This window comes from Pristiophorus japonicus, chromosome 4 (assembly GCF_044704955.1).
Source record: "Pristiophorus japonicus isolate sPriJap1 chromosome 4, sPriJap1.hap1, whole genome shotgun sequence".
In the NCBI taxonomy this organism is placed as follows: domain Eukaryota; kingdom Metazoa; phylum Chordata; class Chondrichthyes; family Pristiophoridae; genus Pristiophorus; species Pristiophorus japonicus.
In genome coordinates this window covers 160,624,066-160,647,976 of record NC_091980.1, presented here as the reverse complement: position 1 = coordinate 160,647,976, position 23,911 = coordinate 160,624,066, and the positions used below count along the sequence as shown (strand labels likewise).

Below are 23,911 nucleotides of genomic sequence, written 5' to 3'. Positions count from 1 at the left end.
AGGGAGCAAACAAAATCGATAGACTTACCAATGACTGGTGAGCTCATGTCTGGCGTAGAGTGGTGGAACGTGAGCCCTTGGTTACAGTTCCCAAAGCTGGCAAATTTCTCACCCCAGATGAACTGTCACGTGTCGAACAGTGAAGAGATGGTGATGAGGTGCACTGGGGGTTGCAGTAGATTGGGCATTGGCCTTGCACCATTGGAATGAGAGTTCAAATCCAGACCATTCTGTTGGTATGCATGTCTCTATTTACTGGCTGTGAGGGTCCTAGTTAAAAACAGTTTGAGGCCTTTCAATCCAGTTCCTAGTGAGTATGGGCCCACAGTGCCAGTGGAGCGAAACTACAAGTGGATATAGCTGCATTGAAGGTAATTGTAGATTCTATTCAATACAATGAATTGTGTCACATATCAGTGCGGGTTCTGCTGTATTGTGAATTCCTAATGAATAAGGTAACTTGGAATCCTTTCCTTTCTCTTGGCCCCTCTTTCTCTCGCATTCACCTGACTGTGTCCTTTCCTTCCTTTTTTTTAGGAGAATTTCGACCTCGCCCTCCTGGCCTTTATCCCTCTGGCTGTTCTCGACACTGCCCTCTGCTGGTGGATATCCTTTCTGGGTATGGGATTTTCCAGGGGAAATTATTTCTCTCTTTTCTAGTTATCCCTCAATCAAGAAAAGGCCATTCTGCCCATCAAGCCTGCTCCTTCGCAGTGTATAGTTTTTAATCATGTTCTCTACTCAGTCTCTAACCCCTGTGGGAGGTAACTGGCCACTCATTGAGGTAAAATGCCCCAAGTATGACTTTGTTAGCAACATTACCGTGACTGTGAGCTGTACATGGAACTCCCTTGGTTGGAGCCACAGCATCCGTACTGTTTCATCACTTATCTAATCATGTCATTTTCAATCTCTTTTATTCAAAAAAACCCATTGCATTCCATGTCAGCTGTGGCTCAGTGGGTAGCACCCTTGCCTTTGAGTCAGAAGGTTGTGGGTTCAAGTCCCACTCCAGGGACTTGAGCATGAAAAATCTAGGCTGACACTCCAGTGCAATGCTGAGGGAGCACTGCACTGTCAGAGGTGCCGTCTTTCGGATGAAAGGTTAAACCGAGGTCCCATCTGCTTTCCTAAGTGGATGTAAAAGATTCTGTGGCACTATTTCGAAGAAGAGTTATCCCCGGTGTCCTGGCCAATATTTATCCCTCAATCAACATAACAAAAAAAAGCAGATTATCTGGTCATTATCACATTGCTGTTTGTGGGAGCTTGCTTGTGAGCAAATTGGCTGCCGCATTCCCACATTACAAGAGTGACTACACTCCAAAAGTACTTCACTGATTGTAAAGTGCTTTGAAACGTCCGGTGGTCATGGAAGGCGCTATATAAATCCAAGTCTTTCTTTCATAGGTGGTTGTAGTCCTGTGGTATATTACACATGTGGCCATTCTTCATGTGTGAGCATAGACGGAATATCAGTGGGCTCTTTGACTGTGGAGCATTAACAGCCAATCTCAATCCTGTCCAATTTAAATGTGCGCTTTTTGTTGGAGCGTTTAAAAGCTGCTCAGTTTTTAAACAGTAGAACACATTGACCAATAACTGATAACTATCAGCCTTAGCCAATGCAATGGCCAACTACCCACTGTATATTGTGATTTTCAATTTCTAGTTTTGCTTAACTCTACAGTTGAGGGTGATTTGAAACACGTGTTTGTTCTGGGAAAGCGAGTTACTTTTGTGTCAACATGCCTCGGGAAATAGTCCTTTTTATCAATGGAAAACTGACAGTATAATTCCGGAGTCCGGTTAGCAGGAGGTAAGAGCTGGCAGCTCCAAATTGTACTCTCAGACTGGTACCGGAACTATTACTGGCCCCTTTTATAGTTAGCTGAACCCAGTCGCGTACCTGGATTTTTGGGCCTGGGAGGATGCCTTTCCTTTTTTCAGAGGCTGCTTCCAATTTTCCTTGGTTCGTGTATTAGTAATATACGTGCTTTAAAGGGAATCATTTTTGAACTTTTTTTTTATACCTCTTCAAATCCCTATATTACTAGAGGTGACGCAGGAAGAGAATTGTATGATGTGGAAAGTTTCTGGTTTCCTTTAATTCTGCTTCAGAACGCTAAAATAATTCCCTTGTATCGTCCTGTGACTGGTATTCTGCAGTGATGTTCAGTGTCAGCTACTGTTACGTCACACTAGTGGGGATTGACAGTCAAACTGTGAAAAGGAAATAGAGGAGGAAAACTGTAGACATATTAGAGCATCATGTATTAACAGAATAACTATAATTGTAGGAAGTTTTAATTAGCCAAAAGTAAATGAACAGGGAAAGGAAAGTTATTTTGCAATGTGTTCAGGGCTGCTTCCGCTGTCCATATGTTACGGAAAGGAATAAAATACTGCTTTGTTGGTTCTGAATAATAAGCAAGTAATGATCGAAGTAGAGGAATATTTGGGAAGCAGTGACCAGGATATAATTGAGTTCCGTGTAACAGCAGAAAAGGAAACGTCGACAATATTACTTGTCTGAGGCATGGGGAGATAAATTGTAGATAAAAAGGGACTTTGCTTAGATTAAATGGAGAGAAAAATTGACAAATAGGACTATAATCAGCAATGGGAAATATTTAAATAAATGGAAAGGTTACGTGTTAAATATATTTCGGTCGGGAAAAAGGGGAATGTATTGAAGTAAAAGCAGAAAATGCTAGAAATACTCAACAGGTCAGGCAGCATCAGTTGGAGAGAGACAGAGTTGACGTTTCAGGTCGATAACCTTTCGTCGGAATAAGAGCAGTCCCAGTGAGTTCTGATGTAAGGTCATCGACTTGAAACCCCACAGGGTTCCATGGATGATCAGAGATTGGATCAAATTCAGAACTTTAAAAAAGCAGTTGCTGTTTCCAGAGCAGATAATAAAACCAGGACAAATATAAAAATGTAGCAAATTTACCAAAAGCTAGACGGGAAAGCCTAAGAGGGAATATGAGAGAGAGTTGATTTTTAAAAAGGAACAAAAGCAAGGCTTTCCATAAGTACACTAGTAAAAAGGATAGTTGGGTAGGGTCGTGTAGAGTAAGGGAATGGTTTTCACACACCAGGTGGATATTGGCATTGTACATGGGTGGTGAATAGTTAGTGGGAATTATTTTGTAATGAGAGGTGGTACTAAAGTTACTCAAACTAAGGTCGGTAAATCATAGGGACCTGATAGTTTATATCGGAAGCTCCTTGAGGGAAGGAGTAGCAGAGGGCCTGGCTATAATTTTACAAAATCATGTGGAAAGGAGACTTGGGGCAGGTGCGCTGATGTCTTCAAAAAAGGTTACATAGATAAGCCAAGAAATTATAGGTCAGTTGCCCTTCAGTTAGTAAACTACTAGTCTATAATATTGAAGAAATGCCTAAGCACTTGGAGAAATATGAACCAATTGGGACCAGTCAGTGTGGATTTTTAAAAGGAAAATCATGCTTGGTCAACATTATGGAACTCTCGAGGAAATATAGTGGAGGTGGTTTATATGGATTTTCAAAAGGCATTTGATAAGGTACCACATAAGAGACATGGCAAAGATAATGGCACAGAATTGAGGGCAATATGGCAACTTGGATAGGGCAATAATTGTAGGACAGAAAATAAACAGTAGATGTTGTCGAAAGCTTCTTGAAATATAAAGATATGGCGAGTGGTGTTACACGTGTGTCTATGTTGGGGCTGCTCTTATTTTCTTTATATATAAATGATCTGGACATAGGAATTGAGGAAATATTGTGGGGCTGGAGGAGATTACAGAAATAGGGTGGGGCGAGGCCATGGAGGGATTTGAAAATAAGGATGAGGATTTTGAAATAGGTAGTTGAAATCTTGAAAACTCTCCCAAAAAGCTGTGGCCAGTTGAAATTCTCGAGACTGAGATTGTTAGAATTTTGTTCGGTAAAGGTATCAAAATATGGAGTAAATGCGGGTTAAATAGAGTTGAGGTACAGATCTTCCTCCTGTAGCATCAATATTACTTGTCATTTGGACAACAAACATGTTCCAGCTGGAAGTCTGTCAATCAGTAAGTAGCCATGTTTGTTGTTTGATTTTCAAATCTGCCAGATATGAACTTCAGACTTTACATAGGACAGGATTGGTATTGCTGCATGCCTCCAATTTTTCCCTCATTTGAAACTGCTGAGTTTTGCTGGGGTACCATGAATACGGTGACTTTTTAATATAATTTTTGCTTCAGTAGTGCTTCAAGAAGGATTCCACCTTCAGCAGTGTGGGAGTCCAAATGGTTCATGTAAACTTTGCTCATCCCTTAATATCAAATAAGGAATGGTATATCCTAGACAACAGTTGAATGGACCTTATAAACTGTATTTTTTAGCCTGTTGTTTTCCTTTATGGGGTCACCCATGTTGTAAGGGTTGGAAATTGTACAATTCTGAACTGTGCAAAAGTCTGAGGGTTGGTGCAATGCAGATTCTTGGTGTGGTAACTTGACACTATCTGGTATGTATAAAACACTGTAGATTGTGGCTCCCGAAACACAACACGCTCACTCACTGCCATTCAGGTTGATTCTCACACATGGAAAATAGCTCCTAGGTTCAGATATGGAGGGTTGCAAATGTTCAGGGGAACTGTACCCCTCCAGGAGATGGGAGGGCAGTCCACATGGTCACACGCAGTGCAGCGTGTGACTCCATTCTAAAATTAGAAGATTGGATTTCCTGGATTTGTTTGGTGTATGAAGCTTCCTGAACTTGATTCCACCCCAAAAAATGGAACCTCCAGCTGAGTCAACCAGCACACAATTACTATCGATCCTGACTTGCATGCATTTGTTTAAGCAGAATTATGTTTGTTTTTGTTTCCGCAAACTATACATCTGGATTTTTTATTTTGTATTCCATCCATTTTCTTTAACCAATGACACATCTTCATCAGTTTGACTCAGACTATGAAGATGCTAAAGCTGAGGAGGAACATTGTGAAGCTCTCTCTATACAGACATTTCACAAACACACTCATCTTTGCTGTCATAGGTAAGTTCAAACCACGTTATGCACTGGTGTCTGTTAGGTGGCCTGATTGTGTACTGATTGGATTCCTAATACAAGAGCTTCTGAAAATCACACTCGCTTTGATATTGCTAGCCTTTGGTGAAGACTGACCAGTTGAATAGAGGATTGCACAGCAGTGGAATAGGGCCATCTCAGCTGGGTAGAACAATGGGCAAGAACGATCCCAGCCTATTGGAGGTTCACCTCCTCTCAAATAGCTCTTTAAGTAGCTGTACCTAATTGTATGGCCAAAGCTATGCCACCCTCTTGGCTGAAGGAGGATGTACGCAACGGGGCAACTACTGTGTACTTGGAGGGAAAAAAAGATGTTGTATTGCCTATAAATTGTCATTTCCAGTTAGCTGGGGGGTTAGGTATTAAATATAAAAGATCGATCTAACCCTGTTTTTTTGTGGGGGGGGGAGGTAGTTCTCCATGTAGCTGTTTGTTGGATCCTGCAGACCTCAACATTGGTGCTGATGTAAATGGAGTAAACTTGTATCAAATAGCAGTCAAGCTGTCTTAGTTATGTCAAATCTGCCACAACAGTTGCATAGAAAATTTCCACTTCCATCAGGGATTGAAAGTTGGATTTGACCTGCACCCGTAGTGCAGCATCAGGAACGCTCATTGTCGAATGCATGAGTTGTTCTGCTGACCAACTGGCTACGTTCGATGGATTTTCCTGGGATCTGCTTGCTGCTATTTAAACCTCAGCATTGTTGCAGCATCCCCCTGAAGGCGAAGTGGGTAAAAGTGGGTTGCACCTGGTGTGGAGCTGAGCCACTCACATAGCAGAAAAGGGGCAACTTTATCCCCGGTCTGCGTTGTAAGCTGACCTCAGCTAGTTATGAGGCTACTGGGCGAGGGAGGGGAGAAAATCAATTAAAGTTCTCATTCCTAATCACTGTCCAGTTATGCCCAGTGTTTGTGTGCGCGTGTGTGTATGCATCAGGTGAGGACAGACTGATTTGGTAGGGATGGTCAAATCCCATTATAAAATAACCTGCTTATATTTGCTAGGCTCAGATTAAGAATGGGACAGCACATACTGGAATGTCTGGTATCTTGTATATAGGATATAGATGTGATGCATTTTGTGTGCTATTACCAATGCTACTGCATTTATCTCCCATCCTCAGTGGGTGATTCCTCCTGATTCTAAGGAAATGATTTGAGAACATTTTGCTGGGTAGATTAATTTTGACGATTGGGGGTAGAGGGATTAGATGGAATCCGAAGCATCCTACTGAACGTACTGATTCCTCCACTAAGGGATTACTTCACTTTTTATTTCTTGCTCCTGCAGCCTCAATATTTTTCATCATTTGGACAACGAAGAAGTTCCGGCTGGCAGACTGCCAATCAGTAAGTAAACTCTTATGTGGCCATGTTTGTTTGATAAATCTCCACATATGAACTACAGACTTTAAATAGGACAGGTTTGGCATAGCTGTGTGTCTCTCCCCCCCCCCCCCCCCCCCCACCCTGTTTCCCCCTCATTTGACGCTGGTGATTCTTGCTGGGGTGCAGCTACACAGATGTCCGAACCTCCAGTACTTCACTGCAGCAGCCATTCTTCTCCTGTGGGCCGACTGTGTGGGGAGTGCATTGTTGCCGAGCAAAATCCTCTCCTCTCAGCAGATGTCCACGTAGAGTGTTGCACAGCGATTATGAGCGGGAATCCTGCGCATATTTCCCACACTCGCTCACATCATTTGTTGCACCCCTACAGGCACCCTAGCACAGATCAGCTAACTGGGGGCAAACCGAGGACTGGAGTTGGGTCTGTAAGGCTCATTACCACCCACCCCTCAGTGCAGGTACTCACTATAACCCTATTGGGACAGATCAAATTGGATCATCCTGGTGCTGGAGGACACCTTTCGTCTGGCTCCTATATGCTGACATGGAGTCCTCTACATTGCCCAATATGATATTGAATCCATCATGTTTCTCTGCACTTCAGAGTAGAAATGCAGTAGTCATAGGGGATTCGATAGTTACGGGCACAGATAGGCCTTTCTGTAACCGCAAACATGAGTCCGAATGATCTGTTGCTTCCCTGGTGCCTGGGTAAAGGATATCACCAAACAGGTGCAGCAGGACGTTCTGAGGGAAAGGGGAACAGCCAGAAGTAGTTGGAGCCAGTGACATAGGTAGAAAAATGTTGAGGTCCTTCAGGCAGAGTTTCAGGAGCTAGGAAAAAGATTGAAAAACGGGATCTCAAATGTAGTAATCTCAGGATTACTCCCAGTGCCACATGCTAGTGAGTATAGGAACATGAAGATAGCACAGGTAAATGCGTGGCTGGAGAAGTGGTACAGGAGGGAGGGTTTCAGATTTTTAGGCCATTTCTGGCCTAGGGATCATTTCTGGGAAAAGATTGGATACCACAGTAGTGTCAGAGGACTGGAAGGTTGCTAAGATTATATCATTATTCAAGAAAGGGCAGAGGGATAAACCAGGAAACTGCAGGTGGTGGGGAAGTTATTGGAAACCATTATCAGGGACAAAATAAACTTTCATTTGGAAAGGCTAATCAAGTAGAGCCAGCGTGAATTTGTTGAAGGCAAATTATGTCTGACTAAAATGTAAATGCCTTAGAAAAGGGTACAGTGGAGGTTTTCCATGATGATACTAGGGTTAACTATTCCCTCCGGCGAGTGTAGGAGATAGATTTAAAATCGTTGGCAAACGATCTGGGGGGGGGGGGGGGTGAGGAGACATTTTTTCAGAGAGTTGTCGGGATGTAGAATGCTCAACCTGAAAAAGTGGTGGAAGCTTAATCCATAAAAAAAGTGTAAGAGGGAGCTGAGCAGGTACGAGGATGAGGAACTTTAGATTTCCGGACAAAAAGTCGGAATGTGGGATTAAGCATGTCTGCTCTTTCAAAACGACAGCCTTCTGCACTGTAAGTTTCCATGATTCACATCGCTATGGAAATGGGCTCAGACTGCGGAGAGAATAATATACAGCTGCCGCTCCCAGCTTTGGGGCAGGGCATCGAGATCGTCTTTTGCTGAAGGACTAAAGCCACCCTGTTTTTATATCTTCATTCAAAACCGCCAATCTTTCTTTGAAATTCTAACTTTGCAATTGTGACACTGTTGTTAGTACCACTAAATAATGTCTCCCAGACTGGATAACTCCTTACTGTGTCCTGGTTCTGACCCATATAACCGTTGTCCCACCCCTCCATTGACTGGGCTTGGAACAGTATTGATATTGGAGAGCGTTGACAGATACTTTTGTGGCATGTTTCACTGGGCCCCTCTATTTGAAGAGGTTTTCTGAAAGTGAGCATTCATTTGAGAGTAAAGCAGAATGCAAATATAAATGAAGGAAGTTACAGTTTAATGTTGCTATCCGTTAGAAGGAGGCTGTCTACTTTTACAGAAGTGAAAGTGTGGGCAAGGTAGGTTTCTCCCGTGTGTCAAATGTACTGCCCAGTGTTGTTCCAGCTTTATAGACCAAGGAGATCCCATGGTCTGTCTCCAGTCTGTGCTGTCTCAGCTGATCTCAGCCAGGGCAGCACTTGTCACAACAACTGGCATCATTGTCCCAGGGCAGGGAATCTGTCGGGGGTTCTCAACTCTGATGGCTACCTGATAGCCTATGAAAATATGTAAAGAGACAGGCAAAGATCATCCGGTCCGTATAGACATGATGCAGCCCAGTGTACACCGTTAACCAAACCATCTCCATCATGCAATCTGCTTGGAGAAGTGTTAAAAAAACTTGTTGGACAAATTGTGGGGAATTCTGCTCCGATCCCAAAAGGAGAGAAAGGATGATTAAGGAGCTGGAATAACATATCAATAAACCCAGCTACCCCCAAGCCCACCTATTAGAAATTGAAATACTAGGTGGGTGGGGAGCTGCTGTGTTATCCGAGCCGGGTGTTACTGGGGGCCTCTATAACCTGTGGAACTATACCCGAGCCCGGTGTTACTGGGGGCCTCTATACCTGTGGAACTGTACCCGAGCTGGGTGTTACTGGGGGCCTCTATACCTGTGGAACTATACCCGAGCTGGGTGTTACTGGGGGCCTCTATACCTGTGGAACTATACTCGGGCTGGGTGTTACTGGGGGCTGCTATACCTGTGGAACCATACCCGAGCCGAGTGTTGCTGGGGGCTGCTATACCTGTGGGACTGTACCCGAGCTGGGTGTTACTGGGGGCCGCTATACCTGTGGGACTGTACCTGAGGGGGGGCTCACTGTACGGGGGGTGGGGGGGGTAGGCCCACTGTACCCGAGGGAGGGAGCACTATATCTTCAGGAAGAGAGAAGAAAAACCTGAATGAAAACACGAGTGTAATAGGCAGCACTTTGATTCCTTCCTTCCGTGCCCTGACCAGTATTTATCCCTCAATCGACAAAACACAAAAACAGATGATCTGATCATTATCACATTGCTGTTTGTGGGAGCTTGCTGTGAGCCAATTGGCTGCTGCATTTCCTACATTACAACAGCGACTACACTCCAAAAGTACTTCATTGGCTGTAAAACACTTTGAGATGTCCGGTGGTGGTGGTGGTGAAAGGCGATATATTAATGTCTTTCTTTATGCAGGACTGGAGAGAACGGTGGATAGACGATGCATTCTGGCGATTGTTGTTCTCGATCATCCTACTGGTTATAATGATCTTGTGGAGACCATCAGCAAACAATCAAAGGTTTGGGTGCATTTTTTGGCTCAAATTTCCAGGTTTTTTTGTTCTTGTCCCAGCTGAAGATTAAACAGGGTGTTGATAGAGAGAGAATGGGTGGCAAATATATCAGTGGGTTGCTCAAACGGTTTCAGTGGGACTGGAACTTGGCAAAACACGAGCACAGCTGTGGAATATCCTGCTAGTGAAGGAGGAAAACTTAACGGGAGAAATATCCCCCTCACTCCAACACCTCACAGCTGGTTATAAAGTGGTATGGGCAGAGGCTGGGCAATAATGTATGCAGCAGAGGCTCTGAATTTGTTTTAATGGGAAATCTCATCTTTCTGCTCCCCTCTCCCACCAGACAGTAACTCCATGCCTGGCTTACTGAGCCTGCACTAAATTCTGCTGGAGAATCTTGATTGGAAGGCTGACCATAAAACACAGGTGCCAAATGCTGAGGAGATGGCAGCTAGATTGCCCCTTCATAAATTTGAGTGCATGATATCTAGTCTACAAAGGTGACGAGGCACGAATACCGGGCCCCTGTCTGCCCTGGGTTGCCGGGACAGGGACTGACCCCCCGCCCCCCCCAGGTTGCCGGGACCGGGGCCCCCCTCCCCCGCCCTCGTCTGCCCCGAGTTACTGTTCTTGTTTCTCTTATTTTGCCGATATTAGTACGAACATTGATTCTGAATTTCTCCAGCTACAAATATGCATTTTAACACGCTGCTTCTTCCCTACATCATCATTTTGTTGAAGTCACGCTGCACCCTATTTAATTCGAACTTTACCAAGCTGTCCAAACCGTAGAACCCCTTGCATCGTTCATTCTTTTCTTCCCCCTAAAATCTACAACGGTTTAAATGTCTAATCTTGGTGTTGCAGAATTGGCACTTCCTGATTCATCTGGCCCCTCTCCCGCTCTTTTTCAGAGTGGTATCCTGTACTTAGGCCTTTTATCCAAGTTGCTTTATATCCATATGTACCTTTTGTTTAATTCTCCTTTCACCCAGCATACTTTGCTGGTCACATTTTTCAACGTGCAAATCTAGCATTTGAACGGTTGAAATTTCATATTCATAAAACAATGACAATTACGACCCAACTGATAGTCAGTGTACCAATCTGAAATCTCAATTTGACGTTCACTGCTGAGCTCAGATTTGTAACAACCATTGCTAATTGTGAAAGAAACGATTAAATTTACCTCAAACAAAAGCAAAATGCTGCAGATGCTGGAAATCTGAAATAAGAACAGAAAATGCTGGAAACATTCAGGTCAGGCAGCATCTGTGGAGAGAGGAACAGAGTTAACTTTTTAGGTGCTTGCTATAAAAACCACACCTAAGCAACTGGATAGTGAAGGTACTGCTTTCCATGCTAAATGTCGACATTTATTGATCCTAGCAATAGTATGAGAGAGGAACAGATATATTTACTAATGAAGAAGAGCAGAGGAGTTGTCCTGGCCAATATTTATCCCTCAATCAACATAATAAAGACACATTATCTGGTCATTGTAACATTGCTGTTTGTGGGAACTTGCTGTCTGTAAATTGTCTGCCGTGTTTCCCACATTACAACAGTGACTACACTCCAAAAAGTACTTCATTGGCTGTAAAATGCTTTGAGACATCCTGTGGTCGCAAAAGGCGCTATATAAATACAAGTTTTTTTTTCTTTACCTGCAGTGGATCAGGAATACACTTATTTTCCAGGAACTAATCAAAAAAGCACTTCACTGTCTAAGGAGATAGATCTCTTCTAAACTTCCATTTCCAAATCCTTTCAGTGATGATGTTCACCCTCCCCCAAACCCCACCCTTCCTCACACCAAACCTTCCTTTGCAGCAGCATAATCTCTTAATTCAATAAGCAACACCTCGGAAGATCTGCTAATACTAATAAAGACTTTGTTTCGCAGGTTTGCCTTCTCCCCTCTTGCAGATGACGATTATGATGATGAGCTTAAAGAACCGATGCTCAATGAAGCTTTTGGTAAGCAGAGCCCATCTACTTAGTAACCCCATCATAGGCGGTCCCTCGAACGAGGATGACTTGCTTCCACATGAGTTCACAGATGTTTCAATGAAGGACCCGATGTTCCAGTCCTGAACTCCAATTGAGGGGGTGGAAGATGCCAATGCGTGGATTTTTTTAAGGTGTGGTGACCGTTGCACATCAGCCACCACACAGGCTTGACAGTGCTCGGCCTTTATCCAGTGGCAAGGGTAAACCAGGACGACTGGAGACCTGCTCTGCTGCACGGACCTAGTGCGCACACACATCGCAGTGTGGTCTGGTCCGTGCTGCCTCTGGGCCCTCAGCTCTTCTGGGCCTCGTACTCTCATTCACCGCACCTCCGCCACAATCCCTCACCGCTCCTCCGCCACAAAAACACTCGCCGCACCTCTGCCACGATCTCCTGCTGCAAAGAACGCCGGGGCTATAAAAAGAGTTAGAACGCCAGGCCCTAAGACATCGTGGGTCATCCCGACCTACGAGAGAACATCTCCGCAGTGTGAACGGACACGTGCGACGGCTTGTAGGTGGGTGACTGGGTGACATCATCAGGACTCAGGTCGTCCCTTGGAGCGTGGGCAGGAACAGCCTTTTAGTAACCACAGCCTAGAGTAAAACATGTAATTAATAAGAATGTAAGAATTAGGAGTAGGCCGTATGGCCCTTCGAGCCTGCTCCGCCATTCAATAAGATCATGGCTGATCTTCGACCTCAACTCCACTTTCCCGCCTGATCCCCATATCCTTTGATTCCGCTAGAGTCCAAAAATCTATCTATCTCGGCCTTGAATATACTCAACGACTGAACATCCACAGCCATTTCAGGTAGAGAATTCCAAAGATTCACAACCCTCTGAGTGAAGAATAAACCAACAAGCAAGAATTAAATTGAGTAAATGAGATCTTTGAATTGTTGGGGAAATAACAATGTTGACCACTTCGCTTCCGTTTGTTGGATTAGCACAAAGTGGGGTTGGGAGGTCCTTTACCCAGGTGAAGGGCAAGATCTTCAGTGGGAATTGGAATGGAGAAAGAATTGATTTGTATTCAGTTATGGAAATTGTACCTTTTGTATATTTGCTGCAGAGGGAATGAAGATGAGAGGTACGAAAGCAGAGTCCAATGGCACTGCAAAGCTTAATAAAGTGGTGAGTAAGTTAGCAGTTATCGCTGATTTTAAAGTCATCTGCACGGTCCCATGCAGGCCACTGACTGGCTTTTCCCTTGTCGATATCACGCACGGGCAAAGCTTTGAATGGGCTGTGGATTGGGGAGGCAGTGCAGTTTATGGAGAGTGTTGCTTGACCCTTTCAGTAATGGCCACTTTCCAATCTTCTGGGATTTCAAATTGAAGAAACCTTAAAATATGTTAAATTGGAATAATTTTAGACCATATCTCCTTTAAGACTCATTATTGCATCTTGTCCACATCAGGTGCTTTGTCTATTATAAGATAATTGATATTATCTACTTTCTCTTTTGCCATTGCTCGATATTTAAATTTCTGATTTGGGCAAATTTCTCCCGTTTCCTAACGAAGACAGTATGAAATAATTCGTAATTATTTTGTTCCCAAATTCCAGCTTCCCTCAACATTTCTTTCACATTCTTGCTTAACCATGTTGGCCTTTGTTGCATTTCACTGAGTTAGCCAGAATAAATTTTGATTGCAGTCTCGGCAATATTTTTCACATTTTGTCTTGTGGATACTAAAAAATGTATTCTAATTAATCTTTTTAAGCTATTTTTGCAGTTTCTGGTAAACAAGAAAGCGCTGCAGTCCACATCATTATACTTCATTATACTTTTTTTTCCCTCATCCTCCTTAACTGCCTTTCAGTAATGAGTAAAGTCTAACAATTCTAGTTGTTTTTAGCTGGAATTAGATGAGAGGCCAGATAAAACTTCAGCTCAGGGTAAGGAAGGAATGGCATTTAGTGAACTGCTCACAACTTTACTATATTTGAGGGCTAACAAATTTAGGAGCATACTTTTCTCGTGAAATTCTGGCTAGATATGCCAAGTGTCTTAGTGCTCATTACTAGACAGCATATTTGTACTTTGTAATTGTGCCATGTTTCATTTCCAGCCTTAAGAATAATTGCTGGCAATGTGCTGAGATGTTGGTTTCACCAACATTAGTATCTCAATCTCTTGCGCCATTGAAGGGAACACTGAGTGGAAGGCAGGCTTCTCCTGGTTGGTCTCGTGTAACACCTCCAGTGCTTCAGAGTGATGTTGGAAGAGTCTTGGCAACAGTTCAACTTCATGCAGCCTTCTCTGCAGTTGGTGCTTGACCAACAGTGAAGAGAGAGAGAGCTATATCTTCAAATGAAAAAGAAAGAAATCCACAGATTGCTGAGGCCTGCATTTAGCATCATCCGGTTTCGGGAGATTACCTGGGGTGGCAAGCTTGCCAGTGTTTGGGTGAAAGCAGTGTTTGAAAATTAGGGAACTTAACAGGAAAAATCAGTAAAGGACGAAATTAAGAACCTTAGAGGTGATTGAAACTGCTTACCAAGTAATTAGTTAATTCTTAGCAGATTGTATCTTCTTTTTGTTTATATCATTGCTCACTCTTTTCCCCCACTTCCCTCCCCATATACTTCTGTGATCTCCTTCATGTCTGGGTAGGACCATGAACGTAAGCACATTTGTCAGTGGTATTGCGAGCGCCAATCTTTTAATAGTTTTGCCTTTCAGTGCTAATTAGTTGGCTCGAAACTCATAAAACTGTTGGGGCTCTTGACAGGATGAAGATCTGAAGTGGGTTGAAGAGAATGTCCCATCTTCCATGGCAGATGTGTAAGTTGCTTTCGTTACTACTAGTTACAAGCTTTATCATTGCACTATTAGCCTTCACATGCGCCCACCGGTGTTATTTCCACGCCTCCTGCTGTTTTCCGTGAGAGAAAAGGATATTTGTATATTTCACGTGGAGGAATATAGGAAAGAGACACAAGTACCACTCCAAGGTTTTGATGAGCATTTCGAAAATAAAACACAATTTCCTCAGAATCTGTTTTTTATAAGTTATATGGAATGGCACAGTACACTGGAGCGTCTGGGTGGCATCATTTCAGAACTTCGGTTCCATAGTTCATGACATCAGAGAAGTCACATTGAAAGTAGGAGGGATGATGAGGGATATCGGGAAGTTGCGCTGAAGTGACACCATTCTTGGATTTAAAATCCTGTAGACTGAAGTCTGAGAAATTCCAATTTTGAAGTCCTTGGTTCGAATGAATTAGAGTAGGAAATTATAACTGCTCAACCATTGGTGGCCGTGCCTTCTGTTGCATAAACCTCTCCGCCTCTCTACCTCTCTTTCCTCCATCAAGACCCTCCTTAAAACCTACTTCTTTGATCAAGCTTTTGGTCACCTGCGCTAATTTCTACTTATGCGGTTCGATGTCAACATATTTTATCTCATAATACTCCTGTGAAGCATCTTGGGACGTTTCACTACATTAATCATCATCATAGGCAGTCCCTCAAAACGAGGATGACTTGCTTCCACGCCAAAAAGGATGAGTTCACAGGTGTTTCAATCAAGGACCTAATATTCCAGATCTCGAACTATATCCGGAAGGGTGGAAGATGCCTGTGCATGGATTTTTTTAACGTATGGTGGCCGTTGCACACCAGCCACCACACAGGCTTGACAGAGCTAGGTCTTGATCCAGTGGCAAGAGTTATCCAAGACAACTGGACATCTGCTCTACTGCACAGACCTAGTGCACACACATATCGCAGTGTGGGCTGATCTGTGCTGCCCCTGGCCCCGAACTCTTGTCTCTCCTGGACCCCAATCAAATCATTCACAGTCTCTCGCCGCTCCTGCTGTATCTGCCCACGCTCCAATCACCGACCTGGACCTTGATGACGTCACTCTTCGCTGCCGTCGCCCTCCTGCACCAGCTCGCGCTGCTCTCTGAAGTGGTATGCCTCCACGCTGTTCCCGCACCGCCGCTCCTTTTATGGCCCCGACCTGCCGCTGGTGTTCTCACACAGGTCTGGGCCTCCACGCTGCTTCCGGGCCGCCGCACCTTCGCTCCTTTACATTAAAGGCGCTATATAAATACAAGTTAATAAGAACATAACATAAGGACATAAGAAATAGGAGCAGGAGTAGGCCATTTGGCCCCTCAAGCCTGCTCTGCCATTCAATAAGATCATGGCTGATATGATCATGGACTCAGCTCCACTTCCCTGCCCACTCCCCATAACCCTTTACTCCCTTATCGCTCAAAAATCTGACCATCTCCGTCTTAAATATATTCAGTGACCCAGCCTCCACAGCTCTCTGGGGTAGAGAATTCCAAAGATTCATGACCCTCAGAAGAAATTCCTCCTCATCTCCATTTTAAATGGGCAACCCCTTATTCTGAAACTAAGCCCCCTACTTCTAGATTCCCCCACGAGGGGAACATCAAGGCAAAAGCCAAGGTGAATTAGGAAGTAGTGCTGTCAGAGAGGATAAAGGGGTAGAAATGGGAATAAGGAGGTCTTGCATCGGCTCTAAAAGGCAGAGAGCCAAACTGTAAAATGAATGGAAGCTGATTTTCTACTGTACAAATGTGGTTTCCCAACACATGAACCTCATACATCTACCGGCAGTAGCAAATCTGGCAGCTTAACGGTGGCATTGCTGCTGAGTGTGACCTGTGCATCAGGAGTGAGCAGACAAGCACATCCTATAATGGTTGGACAGCGGCACATTACTCAATCTTTTATTATAAACAGTGTTACCCAAACCTTCCCACCATTGTCTGATTCGCACACGGTATAGAGAGCAGTGCAAAGCCCAGCAGAACCCAACTTTCAGCCTCGGTGTGGAGCTTCTGCGCATTCGTGATGACATTTGAAGAAGGAAATAAGAGTTTTAGAACTGCGGTGTTCAACAGCTGCTGAATTAAAAGGGTTTACAGCATTAAAAACACAAACCCAAGACCCTCTCACCTCTTTCAAGGGCTCCAATTTCTTAACGTGGATTAAAGATGGATGATAGGTCTGCAAAAGAATAATGGCATTGTTAGCTTGGAAAAAAACTGCAGACTCCCACTGCCCCGACCCCTCCCCACAGGCTACAGAATCCCACTGCCCCGACCCCTCCCCACAGGCTACAGAATCCCACTGCCCCGACCCCTCCCCACAAGCTACAGAATCCCACTGCCCCGACCCCTCCCCACAGGCTACAGAATCCCACTGCCCCGACCCCTCCCCACAGGCTACAGAATCCCACTGCCCTGACCCCTCCCCACAGGCTACAGAATCCCACTGCCCCGACCCCTCCCCACAGGTTACAGAATCCCACTGCCCCGACCCCTCCCCACAGGTTACAGAATCTCACTGCCCCGACCCCTCCCCACAGGTTACAGAATCTCACTGCCCCGACCCCTCCCCAGTCTACAGAATCCCAATGACCCAGCCTCCACAGCTCTCTCGGTTCGAGAATTCCATAGATTTACAACCTTCAGAAGAAATTTCTCCTCCTCTCAGTTTTGTGAGATAAGTTATCTATTCTAAGACGATGCCCCCTATTTTAGTTTCCCCAATGAGTGGAAATATCCTCTCTGCATCCACCTTGTCGAGCCCCCTCATTATCTTATGTTGTTTTTCCAGTTCTGACAAAAGGTCATTGCCCTGAAAAGGTAACTCTTTCTCGCTCCACAGATGCTGCCTCATGTCTGTTTTAAGATCATGCGTTGTTATCTATTCTAAGATCATGCCCTCTAGTTCTAGTCTCCCCCCATCAGTGGAAACATCCTCTCTGCACCCACCTTGTTAAGCCCCTTCATCATCTTATACGTTTCGATAAGATCACCTCTCATTCTTCTGAATTCCAATCAGTAGAGGCCCAACCTACTCAACCTTTCCTCATATGTCAACCCCCTCATCCCCGGAATCAACCTAATGAACCTTCTCTGAACTGCCTCCAAAGCAAGTATATCCTTTCGTAAATATGGAAACCAAAACTGCACGCAGTATTCCAGGTGTGGCATCACCCATACCTTATATAGCTGTAGCAAGACTTCCCTGCTTTTATACTCCATCCCTTTGCAATAAAGGCCAAGATACCATTGGCCTTCCTGATCACTTGCTGTATCTGCATACTATCCTTTTGTGTTTCATGCACAAGTACCCCCAGGTCCCGCTGTACTCCGGCACTTTGCAATCTTTCTCCATTTAAATAATAACTTGCTCTTTGATTTTTTTCTGCCAAAGTGCATGACCTCACACTTCACAGCATTATACTCCATCTGCCAAATTTTTGCCCACTCACTTAGCCTGTCTATGTCCTTTTGCAGATTTTTTGTGTCCTCCCCACACATTGCTTTTCCACCCATCTTTGTATCATCAGCAAACTTGCCAACGTTACACTCAGTCCCTTCTTCCAAGTCGTTAATATAGATTGTAAATAGTTGGGGTCCCAGCACTGATCCCTGCGGCACCCCCACTAGTTACTGGTTGCCAACCAGAGAATGACCCATTTATCCCGACTCTCTGTTTTCTGTTAGGTAGCCAATCCTCTATCCATGCTAATATATTACCCCCAACCCCGTGAACTTTTATTTTGTGCAGTAACCTTTTATGTGACACCTTGTCAAATGCCTTCTGGAAGTCCAAATACATCACATCCAATGGTTCCCCTTTATCCACCCTGCTCGTTACATCCTCAAAGAATTCCAGCAAATTTGTCAAACATGACGTCCCCTTCATAAATCCATGCTGACTCTGCCTGACCGAATTTTGTTTTTCCAAATGTCCTGCTACTGCTTCTTCAATAATGGACTCCAACATTTTCCCAAACACAGATGTTAGACTGACTGGTCTATAGTTTCCTGCTTTTTGTCTGCTCCTTTTTTAAATAGGGGCATTACATTTGCAGTTTTCCAATCTACTGGGACCCCCCCCCCCCCCCAGAATGCAGGGAATTTTGGTAAATCACAACCAATGCATCCACTATCCCTGCCGCTACTTCTCAAGACCCTAGGATGCAAGCCATCGGGTCCAGGGGATTTATCTGCCTTTAGTCCCATTATCTTACTGAGTACCACTTCCTTAGTACCAAACATGAAAGAATCTCTAATACAAAAGCAAAATACTGCGGATGCTGGAATTTGGAATAAAAACAGAAAATGCTGGAAATCTCAGCAGGTCAGGCAGCATCTGTGAAGAGGAAGCAGACCTGAAACATTAACTCTGCTTCCTCTTCACAGATGCTGCCTGACCTGCTGAGATTTCCAGCATTTTTTGTTATGAAAGAATCTCTTGCAGGCCTTACTTCCTGTCTCTGCATTGGTCCACTTTGGTTTCCCTTATCTCCTACTGCAGATATAATCTTACAAATTCATCTGACTAACGCATGCATTTGTCTCTCTTGGCATTTTGGACACTATACATCCTGACTTCAGTCAATCTGATAGCTGTGTTCTTTACCAAGAAAGTGAGGGTTTCATTCCAAGGCCATTATTTTAGTCTTTAAAACGAGTATCCAAAATCCTTTTGCAGAATGAGTTGAGAGAATCTGTATATCCAGAGGCATAATTGATGGATGATCATGGTGACTTAATTAGAACAGAGAATTAGCAATACATCTGCCAACTGGGGCAGCATGACTGGTTTAGTTTTAGAATACATTAAGGATAAGGCTTCCTTGGCTTGTAATCCTGCAATAACAATGCCCGCCAATGTCCAATGCTGCCTACGCTGCATTGGACCACAATGCAGACTGTGGGTGAGGACGGTGAAGGAGCTCCATGTTGCACAGTGTTTCTAACTGCCCTTCTGGTTCCCTATTTCAAACAACTCGCTGTCGAAGTCTGTTATTCACAAGATGTGAAAACAAAAAGTAAAAAGTCAGGCTTTTGCTGGCAGTTCTGCCACAGCTGTTGTAAAGCAAAAATGATGCTTGACCATCTCTTGGCGACAGTTTGGTTAACACTGACAGGATTATACTATACTCCGTACCTTTACTTTTCTTGACTCACCTTTATTTTCTTTCAGTGCACTTCCTGCCCTACTAGACTCAGACGAGGTAATAAACAGATTCATCAAGCATTTGCATGTGCGGGTGTTTGCCCGGGGGGGGGGCGGGCGTTTGCCGGTGTGGACAGGAGGGGGATTGTTAGTGTACATTAAGCTTCTGCATAGACTAAACCTCCTCCAAGATATTTGCAACCAGCAGCCTGTTCATCACGAAGAGTTCTGATGAAGGTTTCCACCCTAAACCCATTCAGGTGCCAATTGACCAATTGCACGTTATCAACTTTCCAAAGTTTGCTGTTCCTTTGAAATCAAACTCTGGAAGCAGCATGATAACCCCTCAAAGAATCAACGTTGATCCTCGCCACAAACTGCGTTCCCTAGCCACCGACTCCATCCATCTCCCTAGCATCTGTTTGAGGCTGAACCACGCTGTTCGCAACTTAGGTGTCATATTTGATCCTGGAATGAGCTTCCGGCCACACATCCGCGGCATAACTAAAACCGCCTATTTCCACCTCCGTAACATTGCCCGCCTCCACCCTTGCCTCAGCTCATCTGCTGCTGAAACCCTCATTCATGCCCTTGTTACTCCAACGCACTCCAGGCTGGCCTTCCACATTCTACCCTACGTAAACTTGGTCATCCAAAACTCGGCAGCCCGTGTCCCAACTCGCGCCAAGTCCCTCTCGCCCCTCACACCTGTGTTCGCTGACCTACATTGGCTCCCCGGTTAAGCAACGCCTTGATTTCAGAATTCTCATCTTTGTTTACAAATCCCTCCATGACCTCACCCCTCCTATCACTGTAATCTCCTTCCACCTCACAACTCCCCGAGATGTCTGCGCTCCTCAAATTCTGCCCTCCTGAGCATCCCTGATTATAATTGCTCAACCACTGATGGCCGTGCCTTCAGCTGCCTGGGCCCTAAGCTCTGGAACTCGCCATTGTACCTTTTAAGGGAAAATTGGCTAAATATTTGAAACCGAGGAAGGTATGGGAAGAAAGCTGGGAAGTGGGATCGGTTTTGGACTGCTCCAGCAGAGAGCGTGCGCACACACAATGGCCTGAACACCTGCTTTCTGCGCGCTAAACTTCTGCAGTTCCTCTGGGGACAAAAAAAAAAATCAGCTAATAATTTCCTTGTTTTGCAGGAGATTATGACGACAAAATTTGAGATTTCGAAAATGGAGTGAAAATAAAGAGCTCGAGAAACATTACTCTTGTTTTTGAAGCAACGGCTGTCGAGGGGAGCGTGTCTTCAGTCTGCACAAAGCACTAAACTGTATAGTGTCACATGGATTCACTGGGGTTGGGTGGGGAAAAGTGTGTTTTTATATTTCGCTAAAGTGCAATTCTGTTTTTTTTTTAATGACTAAGTTATTTCGCTATTGCTTGCCAATAGGTGTCTGGTTTGGGTGAGATTATGCTCTTTGTTCGGGTACAATAAATGGCCAGTCTGCTGCTGCTATTCCGAAGCAAAGTGTTTCACAGAGGACAAGACCACAAGTGAACATTGCCCTACTGCTGCTCCTTCCTTTCCAACCTTGCCAAATGAAGTGACTAGCAAGGCTGCCTTTATATTCCAGTGCCAGTGCTTCACTGCCTGAAGCGTGGGGGCAGTATACTGGCAGTGTTATACTGGCAATGTTGCACTGCAGCCCCCAGAGGATCGTTTTCTCTGTCCCCCAATATACTATGATGACTTAGTTCCTCCCCAAGTTTATTTGTGCGCAGTTTCCGTGGAAGGGTGTGGGTTTTGTAGATTCCGGACCGTGCAGCCAGACTCGAGTTACGGACTGCCAGCAGTGCTGGCACCTTGAGCGGCCATTGGGCTCCCGCTGCAATTGGCAGGAAAATGGAGCCTTTCCCACATTACAACAGTGACTGCGCTCCAAAAAATGGCTGCCAAGCACTTTTGAGCAGTCCGGTGGTCGTGAAAGACACTATATAAATGCAACTTTCTTTTAAACCTGATGTTGGAGGGTTTTGGTAAACCATCAGGGCAGCTTTATTGTGATCTTGTTTTCAAATCAAATAAAATTGTCGGGGTGAAATTCTAGATCTGTTATGTAATATTTTTAAATGGCTTACATAGTTAAAACAAAAATCCCTCTTGTCGTTTCACTCATCTATTAGTCCTTTGTGCAGAATTAAGACAACCGTGATCTATTGGTGTTTTGAAAAAAAATAGGTTTTTTAATGTACTGTATGTCTCGTTACCTTTCATATAGTCAGGGAAGAAGAGATAGGTGAGGTTGAAGACTGCTCAATATCAACAGAAAAGAGGTGGACATGAAAGCAAGGGTAGAAGTCGAAAGTTTAGCTGTTAGGGGTTTTGCTTCAGGCACCTCTCAGCCAAGAACTAAGGGAACACTGTTTCAGTTGAAGTGATCTCAACTGTCAGGATTCAGTACACAAGACCTCACTGCATCCACTACCCCTTCCATCAGCCTACCGTTCAGAAGCTTAATTCTCAAGCTTATTAACGCAACTAGCTTATCATGTTTTAACACACTTAAACTTCTTTCCTCATATATAATATATTATATTTATATTTATTTATTTATTTATTTATTTAGAGAGAGAAAATGCTGGCATTCTCAGCAGGTCAGGCAGCATCTGTGGTGAGGGAGCAGTGTTAATGTTTCGGGTCGATGACCCTTCGTCAGAACTGGAGAGTGTTCGGAAAAAACAGATTCTTAACTAGCACTGAAAGGGGGAGGGGAAGAAAGAACAAAAGGGAAGGTCTGTGATAGGGTGGAAGACAGGAGAGATTAGAGAGACAAAAGGGATGATGGGCCATTTTTCATTAGGAGTTTTTCTAACTCCTGGCATTACCATTTCAATTTGGGCCATCATCCCTTCTCCAGATTGAATTCCATTTGCCACTGTTCTGCCCACCTGACCAGTTCATTGATATCCTCCTGCAATCTACAGCTTTCTTCTTCATTATCAACCACACGGCCTATTTTTGTATCATCTGCAAACTTCTTAATTATACCGCTACATTCAAGTCCAAATCATTGATATATACCACAAAAAGCAAAGGACCCAGTACTGAGCTCTGCGGAACCCCACTGGAAACATCCTTCCAGTCACAAACACCTATCAACCATTACCCTTATCTAGCCTCCAATCCTGCTCTGTTTTCTTGGTTATTTTGCATTTGTTTTACTTGCCTTCTGTGCCTGATGAGAAAGGTGTCATTGGCAAGTCCACTTTGATTTTTTCCATCCTCTCACTGAGCTGCACCTCCCACAACTGCAGTGATTTCCTTGAGTGCCAAATCCTCTCTCCATTATTATCTGTTCCAACATTTCACATTTCTTTATTTGACCGTGCTTTTACCTCCTTAGATTGTAATCTCCTCCTCTCTTATTTTACCACAATCAACTGCAGGTTAAAACTGCCATCTTCCAGTTATGGCACCATGAGCATATCTTGGTATTACACCACGTACTCATTTTGACTATTTTTGACTTTGATGTGAACTTATGTGCTTGTCAAGGGATATATGCTTCCCATTTTGGTACCCACTATCAGAATTCAGATGATACCAGAAATGCGAGGGTATACATATCAAGAAAGGATGAACAGGCTGGGTCTCTTTTGTCTTGAAAAAAGAAGGCTTAGGGGTGACCTAATAGAGGTCTTTAAAATTATGAAAGGTTCTGATAGTGAATACAGAGAGAATGTTTCCACTTATGGGGAAGGGCATAACTAGAGGCCATCAATATAAAATAGTCACCAAGAAATCCAATAAGAACATAAAAACATAAGAAATAGGAGCAGGAGTAGGCCACATGGCCCCTCGAGCCTGCTCCGCCATTTAATGGCTGATCCAATCATAGACTCAGGTCCACACCCCTGCCCGCTCCCCATAACCCTTTAATCCCTTATCGGTTAAGAAGCTGTCTATCTGTCTTAAATTTATTCAATGTTCCGGCTTCCACAGCTCTCTTGAGGCAGCGAATTCCACCGATTTACAACCCTCAGAAGAAATTTCTCCTCAGTTTTAAATGGACGGCTCCTTATTCTAAGATTATGCCCTCTAGTTCTAGTCTCCCTTATTAGTGGAAACATCCTCTCTGCATCCACCTTGTCAAGCCTTTCATAATCTTAGCGTTTCGATAAGATCATCTCTCATTCTTCTGAACTCCAATACGTAGAGGCC

General features: G+C 44.1%; 1 protein-coding gene across 2 annotated transcripts in view; it reads left to right on the top strand.

Annotated features, from left to right (window-relative positions):
- The window catches only part of LOC139263141 (transmembrane protein 87A-like), a 92,832-nt gene extending 71,036 nt beyond the window's left edge, over positions 1 to 21,796 (top strand). Inside the window, exons 12-20 of one of the 2 annotated variants that reach the window (XM_070878752.1) lie at positions 538 to 608; positions 4,937 to 5,043; positions 6,371 to 6,429; positions 9,642 to 9,745; positions 11,649 to 11,722; positions 12,832 to 12,893; positions 14,498 to 14,550; positions 19,756 to 19,786; positions 20,889 to 21,796. In XM_070878752.1, the coding sequence (XP_070734853.1) occupies positions 538 to 608; positions 4,937 to 5,043; positions 6,371 to 6,429; positions 9,642 to 9,745; positions 11,649 to 11,722; positions 12,832 to 12,893; positions 14,498 to 14,550; positions 19,756 to 19,786; positions 20,889 to 20,930 (603 nt within the window). In that variant the 3' untranslated portion in view covers positions 20,931 to 21,796. The remainder of the gene's footprint in view (positions 1 to 537; positions 609 to 4,936; positions 5,044 to 6,370; positions 6,430 to 9,641; positions 9,746 to 11,648; positions 11,723 to 12,831; positions 12,894 to 14,497; positions 14,551 to 19,755; positions 19,787 to 20,888) is intronic. The other variant, XM_070878751.1, reaches the window with a different exon arrangement.
- The last annotated feature ends 2,115 nt before the right edge of the window (positions 21,797 to 23,911 follow it).